At 40.6% G+C, this 17,269-nt stretch overlaps 1 protein-coding gene across 3 annotated transcripts in view; it reads right to left on the minus strand.

Annotated features, from left to right (window-relative positions):
- Positions 1 to 1,853: 1,853 nt before the first annotated feature.
- The window catches only part of LOC134534785 (uncharacterized), a 310,090-nt gene continuing 294,674 nt past the window's right edge, over positions 1,854 to 17,269 (minus strand). For all 3 annotated transcript variants that reach the window (XM_063373363.1, XM_063373364.1, XM_063373365.1), the window contains exons 10-14: positions 13,823 to 13,918; positions 12,752 to 12,881; positions 12,057 to 12,214; positions 9,317 to 9,409; positions 1,854 to 7,527 (exon numbers count right to left, since the gene is read on the minus strand). In XM_063373363.1, the coding sequence (XP_063229433.1) occupies positions 5,269 to 7,527; positions 9,317 to 9,409; positions 12,057 to 12,214; positions 12,752 to 12,881; positions 13,823 to 13,918 (2,736 nt within the window). In that variant the 3' untranslated portion in view covers positions 1,854 to 5,268. The remainder of the gene's footprint in view (positions 7,528 to 9,316; positions 9,410 to 12,056; positions 12,215 to 12,751; positions 12,882 to 13,822; positions 13,919 to 17,269) is intronic.

Genomic DNA, 17,269 nt, shown 5'->3' on the forward strand with positions numbered 1-17,269 from the left:
GGGGAATTGACATTTCTTTACGTGTAATTAATTATCTGCCAATTTAGAAGATTATTTGTAAGTGGCAAGTAGTAGTAATAAATAAAACTGTGTGTGTGGAATAAAATCTATTAATTGGGCTATCCTTACGAACCCGCAGGGAAATCGTAACAATATATATATATATATAAAGACTAGATAATGCCCGGCATGCGTTGCAATGCCTCAATCAATTTTTTAAACGTATACTAAGCATCTCTCTTTATCTCTATAATTCTCTATCTCTCTATGTATATCTCTATAACTCTCTCTATCTTTCTATTTATATCTCTATCTCTATATATCTTTCTACATATATATATCTCTATATATATTTCTAGCGGACCCGACAGACATTGTCCTGCCCAAATGTACATATGGCGGTAAGTATTTCTACGCTGGACATTTTGTATCTTCTCATTATACATACCCCTCCTCTTGGGCACGCCACTGCCGTTACCAAAAACCTTTCCCAGAAGGCAACAACAATGCAAAAGCCCGTTGCCATGGAGGCTAATTATCAACAATGCTTAGTGTTTTTGCTTTTAAAGCGTGTTTTTTTAGTTTTTTCTTAACTCAGAATCGAGATAAAATATCCAATTGTGAATCTAAACCATCCTCGAATCCCCGTGAACTCACACAAAAAATTTCATCAAAATCGGTCCAGCCGTCTAGGAGGAGTTCAGTGACACACACACACGCACACAAGAAATATATATATAAAGATTTGGTAAGAGTCCCTATTTCGTACGATTATGCGCACAGTTGACTTGCTTAAAATTAAAACTAAAGTGCGACCAACATAAGCGTGGCCTTCATGATAATCTGCGTGCCGAAATACTTCTAGTTTTGTCTCAAATACTTGAACACGATGCATTATAAGTTTATGAGTGATCAAGCACGTACAGTTACCGGCAGCTGAATGGGCAGATGTTGCTTTTGTTTGAGTGAATTCCCTGCCACTGGCTAGACTGAGCTCACGGCCCGGTCTGTGGCCAGGAGACAACGGTATGGCACGGCGGCATACGCGCAGACGTAAAAACGCTTGGTCCTTTACACTCCATAGCCGCAATTTAACTTGCCATAGCTGATGTTTGTACAACAGCCGATAGCGTAGACAGACCTGCGAGCGCATCTCTTCCCCCTTGTTTGGCTAACTGTATCCCACAACACATCTGTTGTTTACAGAAGTTGAAACAGACTTTTTTTTTTCTGCCGAGATTTTGTGCTAACTGAAATTTACAGATGTGCTATTCAAGACGGGGACACTAAAATTCACATCACGCTAAATGAATCCGTGCAATCTGAAGACGTTCTAAGTGAGGGATAGGTGTACATAAAAAAGTATAAATAAACGCATGTGAAGTACTAGACAAGATGTTTAGAAAGCAGCATCGCTTACACTTTCCTCTGTTAGGACCAAATGTGTACTTTTCGTCATTATTAACAAAGATTTTTAAATACACAGTTAAAATTTTAAAAAAAATTTTCACCTCTCACCCACTCGACAAAAATTCCTGTATCTGTCACTGCCTGTTGCTGTGTGTAAATTTAATGCCGCTTCTTCACACTAAGCCTAACTTATTTTGGATTCTCGACTGAGGAAGAGGAAAATATTTTATAGATGTGTGTATATAAAAAATGATCAAATTTTTTTTATGACATCCTGAAAAATTATGTTGTATACATAAATCAATACATGAAACTTTTTTTTAACCTTATTTAATATTATGAATTGTAAAAAAAATTCCCATTTTCTATTATTATTTATGAATCTTATGGTTATGATGGAATATATTGAACAGCTAAATAAACAATCCCAAAATGTAATGGACTCTTTAGCGGCAACTTTATTCTTATATCACAAAATTTATTGTCACATTTTCTGACACTTAGTAATATACAACATCAAAATTATTAAGAAAATATATATACATCTAATTACAACAACAAACTGTGTTTGATGCAAAAAAAAAATTTTGTGTAACAATAACGTTACCAGTACTCAACAATTTACATTTGCATTAAAATTCATTGCTTCTGAATAATGTAACAATTTCAGTGCTATACAAATATGGCAATTATCAATCACTATCAATATAATAGTATTCATATTTATTTATCTCTTAAAACTATTTTAAATTGGACAAATAATACTATAAAAAGCTTAAATGGCAGTCAAATAACAATCATATGTTAAGTACAAAATAAACATTTGGTAGCTGCTAACTAGCATATAAACACTTGTAGATTCTTCTAACAATGGGTAATATGTATAGTGATATGTCATGGCAAATAATTAAGGTATTTGTAAAATAAGACATTTAAAGTAGTTTAACTTTTATTCTAATATGGCAATATTATACGGAGCTATAGCAAACCTTGTGAAAGTAAATGTTTTCTTGTGCTGAATAGCACATTGTACTAAAGGTTATTTCAAAATAATCATAAATGTAAAATTGTTATAGTTATCTTTAAAAAACCACCGAGAGAACTTAACGTTAAATTGCTCTGTGAAATTTTTTTTTTTTTTTTTTTTGTGACGTGAATGGTTGACGAAAAGAAAACTGGGTTTGGTTAACCATGTGCAGCATTATACATTAGGAACTACAAGGCAAGTTCTCTCCTGTTCTTATATAAAGTGGGTTGGGCTTCAAATGTGCTGTGCACGTGAAACATAGGCTTTGATAACAATGGAATGGTACATGGTCTGCCATGGTTTTGCTTTAAACAAAGTTCAGGAATGTAATGTATTTTTAACATGTTTTACAATTATTATTTAAACTGTGTAGATAGTTACCAATAGTTCAGTCACATATATGGATAGGAAAACCACAACTACAGAAATTAAAATTGTAGGGCATCATAACTTCAATTCATTTGCACAATTATTACATAATGAGGCAGAACGTTCATTTCAAATAGACGTGGGTATTGTACTCTGAATGAAAAAACAGCATAATGATTGGTGTGATGGTTTAAACAAACCTGGATACATGGTTGTTTTCTAAGAAACTATTTTCTTGAGAGAAATCTGAAACTATCTGGATGACTTGCACTTTCCATTCCCTCAAGATAGTTCTACATATGACTGAGTACAAACAACATAACAATGTACTTGGAATACTGAGATTACAATAAATGTTTTTTTCCCTCTTTAATTACGAGCATAATGCAGTCTACCTGGAGACCCAAACATGCACATTGATATGATTGTACAGGTTAATTAATATCTGGCATTATTAACCTTTTATCACAAAACAAAAACCACGCAACGTATTGTAAAGCAAAGAACATGGCCATAAAAGAAAAAAAATTACAAAGAAGTTCTTGTAAGTGTGTGTCAAACATTTAAACACAAAATAATAATTTTTTGTACTGACCTTCTTATAGCCATGTTCTTGTCTTGGCAATGCACAGTGTGAGATTTGTTTGAATGTGATATTCTGAAAAATAGTTTAATTGTGCTAAATAATATTTAACATGTAAAACCTTATCCCAGCAGATGGCTGGGTTTCCATGTAGGCAGTTTATTTATGTAGTGTGTTGTCAGCTCTGATATTTAACTAAAACAGAAAGCTCTGAAAAATACAAGTGATCCTTCGAAAACACCAACACAAAACTCTGCACTCGTACTGAACAAGTGCATTGGAGTTTAGAGGTTCAGTTGTGTTACTGTGTTTACCCGGGGAGCAACGAGTATAGTAAACACATCTGATACAACACAGCACAAAGGTTTCAGTCAAACACTTGATCACAACAGTCAACAGATCAACATACCAATGTAAAAGAAAAATATTTGTGACGTAAATTTCGATGGTTTTTGAATTATTCAGTAAAGCTTAAAATTACTACTTAAAATATTGGTCTAAGAGATCACTCTAGGTTTAAATAATTCTATACTACAATCTCAAAAAGACAATTTTTACGGGAGGTTAATTTTAACCAAAGTAACTGCGTCTATGAATTCACAGACTTTGTCATTGCTCTGAGCAACTTCATTTATAATGTTATGAAATAAATTTAAATCTTACAAAAAATAAATAACATGAAATATAAAAAAACTCAATTTATAAATTACATTTCAAGACCTCTTAAATTTTAAACAGTGAAAATTAAAATAATGCTGTAGATATTTTATTGACTGCAGTATTGTCAACTACAGGATTAAAATTTTCAAGAATGTACACTTTATGGATGAAATACATAATTTCAAAACCTACTTATGATATTCTATCAAAATGTTGAAAAATTTCTAAGAAAGATCTTCTGAGCAACTGTTGCAGAAAATTATTATAGTATATGTAATGTAATTGTAACATTAATAATATTAGTTGATTGAATATGAAAGTCACAATGTCATTACATGGCATTAGAATGATTCAGCTTTACGTTAAATACATGAAGAAGTTTGAGATAACTGTACAAAATATTTTTCATAAGAATAAAAGTACTGGAAGCACAGCTAGGTAACAGACAAAAAATGTTTGGCACTTTTTCTCTGTCATGAGAACAGATAAAGATTTTACAGAGAATTCAGTCATTTTGTACCACTAGCATACACGAAAATTTACCAAACATTTTGGTTTGTAAAGCTGTAAACCTGGTTGACACAGAGAGTTCTATCACAAAGTTCTGTCACAAGAGTGAACGATAGTTACGTTGTGAAAGTATCTGTTTCGATGTGCATAAAAGACTTCTGCTCAATGGTTAATGGGGTGTCGCTTACTTTGTGGCAAAAATGGTTTCATTGTCATAATAGCAACAAAAAAAAACCATAAGGGAAAGATTTGTATATCAGTTTGTTAAAAAGAGCACAATGCAGCATAAGAAGCCAACTATTAGACACACTAATCAACATGGAATGTGTGTTCAGGCAAAGTACACAAACATGATAATGTGGAGCATTCTCACGAGTATGTACTCTCTCAACTAAATAACTCAACATGATGTCAGAAGTGCACGTGTACTGTTATTAGAACAAGAACAGAGGTAGAGCCAGCTGTTTTTTTGGTACCAACTCACATTTTATGACCATCAAAGCTTTTAAAAATAGGAGATGGGGAAGGGGGCTATCAACTCATTTTTGCCACCTGGATCCACCACTATGCAAGATGAGAGTATTGTGATAGTATCAAAAACAATAGTAATTATCGCCATGTCAACGAGGCTTTAGAAATACCATGAAACATGTATTTCACAGCTCACACTGTGCAATAAAAGGGGACTGCAGATCGCTGGACTGGCGGGCTAGGTGTGCTTCAGGGAGAAGTGTACGACGTCTCCCTGCAGCTTGCCGATGACGTGTCTGACCCAGCCCTTGCCCCCTCCCGTGCCGCCGTCCTCCACCACCCTGACCTCCACCACCGTGGATGCAGCGGAGTGCTGGGAGCTGGTGTCGTCCTCCCGCGATGCCTTCCAGCGCTCCAGCTCGCGCCGCCTCTCGCGCACGGAGCTGCTGATGCCCTCCAGCCCCCGCACCAGCCGCTCCTCGGGCCGCAGCCGCGGGGGCTTCGCGGGCACCGGGGGCCGCACCTTGCGAGGCTTGTCGGCCGCCGCATCTTCCTGGTCGCTGAACACCGCCGAGTCCCTCAGCGCGTCCGTCTCCATCAGCGACTCGATGGCCTCGAACGACCTCTCGTAGTAGCTGTCTGCCGACCCGTCGCTCACGTTGAAGTCTTCCGAGCTCGGCGAGGCGGACATCATGCTTGACGGAGGGAGACACGTCTCGCTCTGCGGTGGGGTCGTTCTGCGGCAAACATCCGCATTCTGTGCTGAAGATTTATCTCCTTCGCTGGAGGACCAGGTGGGAACGTAAGACTTGAAATTCATGTCCGAGGTCGTCTTCTGCCCTATGTTCGGAAAGAGGATGCGAGGATTGGCGTAGTCTGAACAATGTGCGATTCGAGCACCGAGGCTAGAGCTCCCTTGTTTGTAGATGGGGAGCTGAGAGTTGTGAGTGGCGGGTGTTGCGAGGTTGGGAGTGTTGTAAATCTCTTCCGTCTCGTCGCCCACGAGATTCCGAATACGCTGCCGCAACATGTTGCCGTACTGGCGAGCGAAAGCGTGCACGAACTTGCTCGCTCGCCTTTCCCGCCGCAAGATCTTTTCTCTCTCCGTTTCCGCATCGAGGGTTTCCGAACTCGCCCGCAAACTTGCCAACTTGCTACTCACGCTCGATATCATGTATTTTAATGATATGCTAGGTCTGTAGATTTTGTAGTCGGGATGGACGTTTAGCTCGTCCAGGCTACGGTTGGGAGTTGTTGCGTATTCAGTCGTACTATCCTCTTCTGTCGTGTCTCCGTGAAGAGGGAACCTGTTTCGAGTGTGCGCTGTGTTACTTTGTTCGATGTAACGCTCAATATCGTCAAAGTTTATCTCCTGAGGTTTGTCCGAGGCGATCGTGAAAGGCCTGTCCGAGCATGGTTTCCCATCTCTGGTCAGCAGCCGAGGCCTGAAACTAGATCTATCTGTCTCGTTGCCCACCTGAAAGCTGCGAGGCAGGGACCCGGACTTTTGAGTGGACACCGCCAGGTGCTCTCCTTGTTGTTTCAGCCACACCGCCGGCAAGTTGGGACTCAGCACCCGCGGGGGAACACTTGGAGGCAGCTTGTCACCTTCAACTGCGTTCGCCAGGACCTGGATCTCCTCCTGCTGCTTGCGGACTGTCTCCCAGATGCGCTCCAGATTGTCATAGTTTCCGAAACCCTCCTGCTCTTCATTCTCAAGTCTCGATTGATTTTGGACCCAAATGCTACTCTTCCTTTCTTCGTCTGCATTTAATATGGCATCTCCTACAAGTGCATCTGCAGATTTAGTGCTTCGAAGAACACAAGGTGAATGTTTCTGTCCTGGAACTTGCAGCAATGCATTTTGGCTCTGCCTGTGGTACATTAACGTGACATAGTCGCCATCACTTTCTGGATGAAATTCATTTCGCCTCGAGGAGAGAATTTTATGTTCATTACGCAACAGTCTCATGTGGGCATGACGATGGGCTCGATAAGCTGGCCCTTGCAAACTGCAAGGAGCAGGAGATGGTGGAGCGAATGTTTCGTACAGACCCTCGTCATCATCACTGGTCTCGTCCTTAGAGAGCTTGCTCACGCCTGGAGGAACCCAGCGACTCCTCTGATTCAAGTGACGCTGCTGCCTCTTGAGGATCTTCTGGAACTCTAAGTTCTCCATCAGCAGTTGGCCTACGATATCTTCGAGTGTTTTCGATTCATCGCCAGCCTCTGCTATATTTTCCTTACTTTCTGCCAACTCGCCATCACTTTCAGCAGCAACCTGTAATCCCGGCGAGATGTCCACATTGCTATTTGCATTCTCCTCTCCTGGGCCGCGATCTGGTGGTATTTCTGGCGACGCGAGACCTGCTTCGACGTTGAGAGTCCCGTCGTCGTGAGCTATGCTCAGTTTGCTGTGATCTAGAGACGGCGAGGCCGGGGCAGAACTCGTGTAACAGCCTGGCTCGGACTTGCGCCTCCAGCTACCAAACCTCTCCTGAAACAAAAGCAAAACATATGACACATGGCAGTAATCACGTGTGTTCATGTACAGTACTTCCTCGATTAACGAACTTTTTTTATAACAGACACAATATTTTGTTGCCTTTTATTTGGTTAATAGCACTCTTTACTGTGGACATGTCCGCGTCGCAACTTATGAATGATTTGGGTTGGTACTACTTGAATAGTCTGTATCTACATTCATGTCATATCTAAGTGCTGCACTGTGCATGCCCGTGAATAATTCTTGCACGCATGCATAATGGTTATTGAAGGACGACAGAACTGTTTGGAAAGATTGTCGGCGTCTCTTTTCTTCCGCACCTGTAAAAAAAGGAGGTTAAGACGCAGGGCTAATCTTTACGATCCACGTGGCAAAGAAAATAACAGCCAACTCATCCCTTCCACCGGCCCATGCATTCTGTTATGACAATTGAATCTGTGCAGGTCGTTCGCTGCATTGCTGGACGGTGATGTACACAAGCCATTCTATTCCAATTTTGTTTTTAACTAGCCATTGGTCCTTCATTATACAGGCTCTGTATGTTCGCAGTATTTTTACCCAAAGTAAAAAACGAAACAGATTAAGATATTATTAAAGTTTGTTTCGTTCAGTGAAATCTAATAATGTAAGCGTTTATTTCTATGTAACTTATTGTTTGTCAGATTTAGGCTTAGCGTATATGTTGTTTGATAATGTCTATGCAACAGGCTGGCCCTGCTGCTACTCCATCAAAGGCATGTGAGGGGACACTGCCACTTGTCACGTGCTCTCACTCACTTCCTCGTGTTCATTTTCTCACCCTCGCTCTTGTCAAAGTCACCGGACTAATCTGTTTACAAACTTTACGCTTGCTTCATCTAGTTGACAAAGTTTCAATTTTTTGGCTGTGCTACGATGTGTTGACAACCCTTACCACCACCCTGCAATTACGAGCCGGCAGTAAAGTTTTTACGTCAAAGGTTAATTTAATAAGATTATAAGTCATTTATTACATACCGTATTTGGTTGCATTTATAACTGTCAAATATGTAATCAGAAGTTTGTTATGTATATTTAGACAGTCAAAAATAAAAGCAGCATTTTTTAAAGGTCTGGGAACATACATAACCTGGTACATTAACATTTTTTCTTATAAAGAAAGTAATTTGATTAATGCACCTTTTTCTTACTGGACCATTTCCAGGAATGTAATAGGTCTGTAATTCCAGGACTTACTGGAAATTATTACTTTTGATTATTAAGAACATCAGTGTCAGCCGTAGACTTTCTGGTTGCAATTTAACATCAGAGTTTTAATGTTGAGGACACAAATAAGCTGGGTGTTATAATGCAGTACTGGATTAGTTTATCCTATGAATGCTACTGGGTTATAAATTTGTTTTACTGACTTTCTGATTGTAATTATTTCAAAGCAAAACTTGTTTGGCTAGATGCATGTATGAGCCAAGCTGACCTTATATACATGACACACATTGAAATGTTTCTGCCGAGAGTGATAACATGATCACAAGCATGGTCACCTAACAGTCAGAGAATAATGCACGTCTTCAGTATGAAAGATGAAGCCATAAAACCACCCAGCCTGTCAAAATGACAAAATTAATTGTTCAGAATGGAACGATACCACATGTCAATATTTACATTGTAGTAGAAACATATCAATCAATCCCTTTAATCCAAACTGTGCACACCTTGTGCTATTTTCTGGGAAAAATTAAATTTATTAAATGGTTCTGAGTGGCACGTTCCCTTGGTAGGTACATCGCTCACAAGCACTCACCTTAATTTTGATCGGGGTGGAGCTGGGCTCTCTGCTCTGACTGCGGTCGCAACTGCTGCTGGAAGCTCGCCGCTCACGCCTGTCCGCATCGGACTGCACACAAGTACACACGCTTACACAACAGTTGGAATTTAATTTATGATCACTGTCAACAAATTTCCAGGTTAAACATACAAATATGTTGGTTTTGATCAGCTAGTTTCTTTCATGGATAACTATATGTTTGTCTGTCTATAGCAGGGAATGTTTGAATCAGTTCAGAAATAGTAGTAAAAAAAAGTAGTAGTATACTCAAAAATATTGAAATAAATCAGTCTCAGTAAAATAAAACATATAATTTTGTTATCTCATCTTATACAACTTGGGTACCTATCCTTACACTTTTCTGTACTTTATATTGCATTTCTTTTGTTGGAAATTAGCAATATTTAAATATCAGTTTTTTATTATTATTCTTCAAAAGAGTTGTTTCTCAGGTAAAAATATTAAATAAGTATCAACCTAAGCAAAGCATATTGCTAGATAAATCATAAATTTTAAAGACAGTTTGGCCTCACCAAAAAATAATACACTTTTCACCTAACCCTCTCTTCCATAACACCACAAAATTTTTATTTATAAGTGAGATACTGAATAGTAACTTCATAAATATTTCTTGAGGTTTTCCCACAAGTGCTGGAAGGGGCAAGATACAGGAGGCTGGGGGTGACTGCAGAGTGACCTGGCTTGGGAGAAACAGGTTCAGAGAGTGGTAGAAAAAGGGGAGAGAAGTGAGGTGCCTGGGGGAACTCTGAAAGGAACAGGAAGAAGGGCAAATAAAAAGCATACTTGACCTTTGCTCCAGCATGCAGCAGCGATTTGGGACCTGTATCTAGTGACGGAATTAAAAGAGTTGGAGAAGATACAGCGCAGTGAGATATGTGATGAAAGCCACCAAACATTTTATGAGTAACTTAAGTTTTTATATTTAAAAAAAAAGGAAGGGGGAATTATTTATGTACTTCTCTTGAAAAGTATTCAAGCAAAAGACTTTGTACTAATCTGAGCAATTAATTTAAAATGAAATCCCATTTGGGTAAATCCAAAGCAAAGCATTAAAATGCCAGGGTTGGACAAATCCACAATACATGCGCTGAAGTTGATGGGTAATGGTTTGGTTGCCAAATGCTGGGAGACGATGCCACTCCTTGCCGTCCGCCGCGGTCTCGTGTTCGAGGTCGGGCGCAGGTCCTAGTAAGGTGGCTGGCTTTCTTAGAGATTTCTGTTCCGGGAGGGCGCCAGGCTAGCTCGGTGTCTAACCGTGTGATGGTCATGGGTTCGTTGCCCCAGCGTGGCCCGCTAGAACCGTCGGTGGTGATGGAATTTGTTTCCTGATTAGGTTGGGTTGTTTAGGTTAATTTACATACACTGTTCTGGTTGTTCTACGGGTCGCACGTCGCGCACGGGAGGTGCGGGGTGGACGTTTTATTGTTCACGATTTACACTGGTTCATTACATTGGGCGCGAGGTCTACTCGGCGGTACATGACTGCCAGTGAGGCGTCGGAACACGTAGAAGTTTTGATTACACTATTATTACAATTACACTTGACAAAACGGCACCCTGTGGTGCTCTTACGTACACGATTACACTCCACACGTTATCTGAGAGGGACACCTGCGTGCCTCTAAGTGTGTTTACTTATTAAGCCCTCACGCCAGTCGCAGTTGAGGGAGAGTGTTCGATTAGTATCGGCTAATCTCGTAATCGGTAAATTGCGACGCGCGGGCCCACCTGTGTGGACCGCGGCTCGCTACTAAATTAAAAACACTTCTAAGCTTGTAGCCTGTGCCTGTGCACTGGGCGATTAATTAAAGTTCTGGGGTGGCGGGAGACGGCCCGTACCGTATACTGCACGGCCCCACGTAATGCTTTGTGTGGGGCGTGTTAAATTTACGCGGCTGGGTTAGGCCCTACACCGGAAAAAGGACCGGGCGCACACGGGGAGTATTTAAAAAAACGTTTTGGTTGTGACTATAATTACCAGATGGACGTTCAGTGAAACAAAGAAATGCTGGCTCCCTGTGGGACGTGCGTCCGTCCCGGTCCGCGAGTCGCGCTGTACTGGCATCTGGCCCTGGCGCGAGGGGAGGGGTGAGCTCCCTGTCGCGCCAGAGTTTCTAAAGTTCCGTTATTCGTAAAAAATTACATTAATAATAAAAAGCAAGTGGCTCTAAATTCATACAATAAAACTTAATGATTAACTTAATATCTATACATGTTTTAGAATTGACATTTAATAAGTTTGTCTAAAATAAGTTTGAATATTAGAGTCAAGCTGGAGACTGTCTGTTTCTTGATAACTACTCCAGTGGCGAATGATAATGCTAATTTGGGGCAGTTTGCGTTACGTCCCACATTTCACTACTGAATTTAGGCTGAAGGCCGCAAGGGTTGCACTCACAGCTGTTTTAGTAGAAAGCTACAGGTGAGTGACCCGGGCACTCCTACGTCGCACTCTATTAGTTAGGGGCTTTTGTTTGTTTCTGATTACTTTATTATTGTGTGGGGAATTTTGTAGGCACGGGGAGTGCGTTGCATGTGTAATTAAAATGGTTCGCTATTCTCTACCTTGGGCTGCGGTCCGCTCACTTGACTCAGGTGGGCCATGGCTAGGGGTGCTTTCCGTTAGCGGAGCCGAGTACTGGCGGGTGCAGGTCGGGCTTTGGGGTGGCCTTCGGCCGTACGATGTCATCCTCACCTTGCCAACATTCCTGGCCTCGGACTTCCTACTGCGGTGCAGCCTGTTCCGCAGGCCTGTCTCCGACTTCCTGCGCTGTCGCTCCTGCTTCCTCTTCTCCAGGTACTCTGGCGCAGAGTGTTGTCGCTTCGGAGTGCTCTTCTCCGCCATTATCTCATCTGAAACGAGAGCAATGCTACTGTGGCCTCCCCTCACACCGCTCCCAACTGGAGAATATATTATGCTTTTAGCCTCGTAGACAGGGGCCAAAATCTGTAGGGGCCAGCGGAATTAACCCCCCCTTCACAGTTACGATTTTGCAAGCGGGGTGGGATTTACGCCCATGCGAGTAGAGATGACCTCTGTCCACAAGTCACAAATGTCCCCTGTTCCATACTACCAGTTGTATTCATGAGCTAGACTGCTATCTTATTAAAGATGACGACGGGTGTGACCTTGCATACATCACTACACGGATGAAGTATTTATTTGTCCAGCTGTGGGATACCCACACCATCGCATTAAGTTTGCGTTGTGGTAAAAGGTTCAAAAGACTGTACTTTATGGAAGTGACTGTTATTGAGAATATAAATTTTGATTCCTACTTATCAACACAATGAAATTATTTGTTCCCAGACCATTAGTTTCTCCAGATGACCTGGATACATGGATATAATGCAAGCCAGGTGCTACGACTTTACAGCATGCTGCATTACCGTCAGTGCGGCTCTGCCCCAGCTCCATGACGAGCTGACGAGCATGCGACGGGATCACCACGTTGTAGTTCTCCAGTATCACTCGCTTCAACTGGAGCGTCCACTCCCGCTTCTGCTCCAAGTTGCGGGCCTGCAGACATTCCCCACTCGCCGTCAGCAACCTTGGTATCCATCACCGCACATCTGTACAACTCAGCCCACAAACCTGTGAAATGCCCGCTCATGGGATGCAAGAAACCATTCATTCTGACAACATGTTGGTATCAGGCGATTTCATGGTATAAACTGGTAATTAATCAAAAAATGGATTTAAATGCACTTAGGCAAAAAAAAAATACTTTTCAAATACTGATGCATTACATTAACTTACAATCTACTTACATCCATTAAATGTGCTTACAAACATTTTTACAAGAAAAAAAGTTTAGTCAAACCATAAGCACAAGCTGGTGCGGAATATGGTTCCTTTGCTAAAACCATACTAGTGTGTGACAGATGGCATTTACAAACAATTTCAAGGCAATTAGAGGAGAAAAAACATGATGTCATTGGCAACCTTAATTTAATTAGCACAACTTTTAATGTGAGCAGTGCAGGGTAGTTATTAGGAAAACATAACAGTGCTTCACAGCAGCGCAGAGTGCTTTGACCATTCAAAGTGCTACCCACCCACACAAGACACAGTGGCACATGTGAAAATCCTTCTCAGGGGAGAATGAAGAGTTAAAAAATAACAGTACAAAAAAACACTCCACTGGCTATTACTGATTTAAGTCTTAAACTTTAGGAACTTATGCCAACAGTATCTACGAAGAGAAACACTGGCTCTGAATGCCGTTGTAGCAAGTATTTGAAGTTAGTAAAATTGGTCACATCCTCCCAGTGCAGAGAAAGACTACAAGCAATTAACAGATAGATTACAGGGATTAAGCACTTAAAAACCGACCAAAGTGTTGCTAGGCTGTGTTAGGCTGAGGTGGTGTAGGAACTACGGCTGAGAAAGCATCCACAAAAGCGTGAACAAGAGGTTCTGCACAACGAATGAATGACCCAAAACACAACTCCAGTTACCTGTAACGTGTACTGCACACGAGGATTGTCGAACGGGATGGCGTGGAAGCTGAACGGTTCCCCAGGTACGCTCTCTATCAGCATCAAGTTTGAGCACTGCAAGCACACAAACACATTATAGAAAATACAAAAACAAAATTAATTACAGTAGAGTCCCGCTGATCCAGACCCTGTCCGAATCACTGAAAGTCCGGATTAAACTAAATTTACTTTAAGTTGCATGTAATACAAGTTTTATATGGGTAAAACTATAAACATTTATGGTTTTTTTTTTCATACATAAAATTTTTCCTACTTCTTAATTTTATTTTTAATACTAATGTAAACATAAAACTAAGATTGTACCTACTCCCGTCCAGATTAATTGGATGTCCAGATGAGCAGGGTCTGGATTAGCAAGACTCTACTCTACAAGTTGCTACACAATGAGATTGTCAGCACATTTTGGTACGACAATGTGTACTAATTTTTATTTAGCAGTTCCCGTGTAAAATCACTTCAGTGCAACAACCTGGGCTGACTGCAATTTTCACAAGATAGCATCACAATATAAAGGTAGGGTGTTTGCAGTACACGGTTATGTGCAGATATATTTAATGTGACAGTATAGTCAAGGTTAATGTAGGCTCTGAACTACTTGGGTACCTGACGTGAACATAAGGAAGGATGATGGGGGTGATGTACCCCTCCTTCCAAAGTTATGAAAATATTTTATATATTTTGATGAAAAGGTGTTATTTATGGTGATGCGGGTTGAACTGTCACAACATCTGAAACAACAAGCTATACAGGAAGTGACTATGTTGAGACTGATAATGTTGACAGTCCAAGCACCCCTTATTGTTGACGTTACGTTTTTTTAAATAACAAAATTTTTATTTTTTTAATTTTTTTGCCCCCCCCCCCCCCCCCCCCCCCCCCCCCCCGCACCCAAAAAAAATGTATCCGCCACTGTTTGCTGTTTGGTACTGATCAAGTACTCATAAACAGTTATGCTGTACGGTAAGCGCATATGACTGACCCTTGCAACAAAAGTGATTCTTCAGCCGGCACTGCCACAGCTGGCCTTTTGAAAATTTTACAGACTCTACTAAAATAAGTTTTATTCTTCCTCATTTTAGTTTGTCCATCCCTTGAACTCCAACCTACAACTGCTAGTAAACTTCAGCAACATTTTGCTAAACTAAGTTCAGTGTCTTTATTTGTGAATGGTACAGGCATGTTCTTCCACTTCATGTACACATAATATTTGTTCATATAATCTAGCTCGTGCTAATAAATTCAGCACACTAATCCCTAGCTATTAATGCAAAATGAAAAATTATTCAACAGATAAATTTCATTTTTGCAATGTAAATATGGTACACACATTAAATTCAATTCATTAAAATTACTTTAGATAAACCAAAACCTCTGTAAAATAATGTTTCATGATTGTAAGGAGATAGTAATTTATATTTATAGCTTTCAAACATCAATAAAAGACAAATCTGCACAAATATGATTAACAACTTTAATTCACAAACATATGACATTTTGCCTTGAAGTTCCTCATATTCATGTACATCAAATAACAATCATATCAAACCCAAACTATTTATATAGGTACAGTAAACTCCCGGTATATCGCGCCTCGATTGATCGCGGAATCGGGTATATCGCGGGTCAAACCATGTCCCCCAGTCAGAAATGAATAATAATAATGGAATAAATGGTTGACAGCCGATTAGGATAATTTTGCGTTGTAACTAACAAACTAAGCATCGGGCAGAAAAAAGCCTAGGCGTAGAAAATGTCCGCAGTAAAATTCTAAACAAGATATCTCCGTACATTATTCCTCTATCTTGTAGGGTTTTCAAATTATGGTCCAATCCAGCCCAGTGATATTTTCTGAAACACTAGTTCTTAACGTCGTTTTATCTCACAAATGAAGCATTGGACAGGGGACCTGATAAAGCCCACCGTCCAGCGACATCCAGCGTGACTCGGCTGGGGATTGATGTTGGATAGGCTTGGTTGTCGGCAAGCGCGGGGTAGGGAGAGGCGAGCCGAGAATATGGAGAGAGGTAGAGATTAGAGCGGGCAGAATCACGAGGGGGAGTGGGGGAGGGAATGTGTTCACGCAGCACACAGGCAGAGCATGAGTCACTTGACTGAGCAGCGTCGCTGCGTACAAGGCAAAATCAGGTAGTCCGGTGTTTAAAATTCCACTCCAGAATCTTAATTGGTACTTTACTGGACATCTGTATATAAATGTTTTGTTACAACTTAAACCTACAAACGTAATATTATTGGGTAATTCATTGTATTATACAAGTTCATCTTTTTACTTTGGTATAATGTTTTAACATTAAATAGTAAAGTAAATCGGCTAGCGTATTTTTAATCTTTGCCCAGGAATTCCCAGTGGTCCAATATTTACGTGAACCATACTGTACCACTTTTGCCGTGAGGTAGTAAACAAGTCCCGGAAATGTTTATGTGTAGCGGTCTCTCGACCTTTAACCAGAGGCTGGGGAATATAACACTTGCCGATCCGAGCCACACACACTCAGCAACTCGACACAGCGTTTGGTGAAATAAGTAAAGACAAAGTTTAACACGGTTTTTAATACGGCGTCACTGATTGCGCTAAAATTAAATTGGCGCAATTTTTGTTTCCCACATGTGACCATTTATAATTTACTGTAAGTATGGATAATAAAGTTTAACCACTTGACACGATAGACGATTCTTTATTTTTTATTGTACGAATGCTAGAATCGTTTTTTTCCTGTATCTGCGGCCTGCTTCTACAAAAGACAAGCTATCTGTAAGTAAATATAGAATTTTTATTTTGTCAATCAAACTCGGTACTTTGCGATTCATATTCGGTTTGAAGTATCACTACGGCCTTTCTTTTTAGAAGACTTTGACCACAGAATCGTGTGTAACCGCACACACTGCACTTACTTTGTTACGGACACTGACGAAGCAGATACTGTGGCTAACACCACGAGACTGGCAGCAGCAGCTTGTGTGCCGCACATGTGTATGGCGGCGTGTGGCGCGCTCGTAGGCCGTGCGACAAACTGTGCGCGGCACGCGGAAAAATATAAACAATTCAACATTTAATATTTATCTTTAAAATTTATTATTTTACTTTTTTCACCCGTGTTTAATGAAAACTACGGATGCAAAGTCCGCACAAAGGCCGTCTATACTGTGCGTGCTTGCCGACCTATTAGAACACAGGCGGTGTTTTATGCCTTTTGACCTTGGTCACATCGAAACATCGCGGTTATGCAACAACGCGGGTAAAAGTTATGTCCCCCGACGACCGCGTTAAATAGGGAGTGTACGTAGTATAATGCAGTAAGTGTTTCAAGATTATACACACCTTGCAAATAGTTGATAAACCTACAGTGATATCTTAGGGACAGTATAGAAAGTATCAAGTAAAGGGGA

This window comes from Bacillus rossius, chromosome 8 (genome assembly GCF_032445375.1).
Source record: "Bacillus rossius redtenbacheri isolate Brsri chromosome 8, Brsri_v3, whole genome shotgun sequence".
Lineage (NCBI taxonomy): Eukaryota > Metazoa > Arthropoda > Insecta > Phasmatodea > Bacillidae > Bacillus > Bacillus rossius.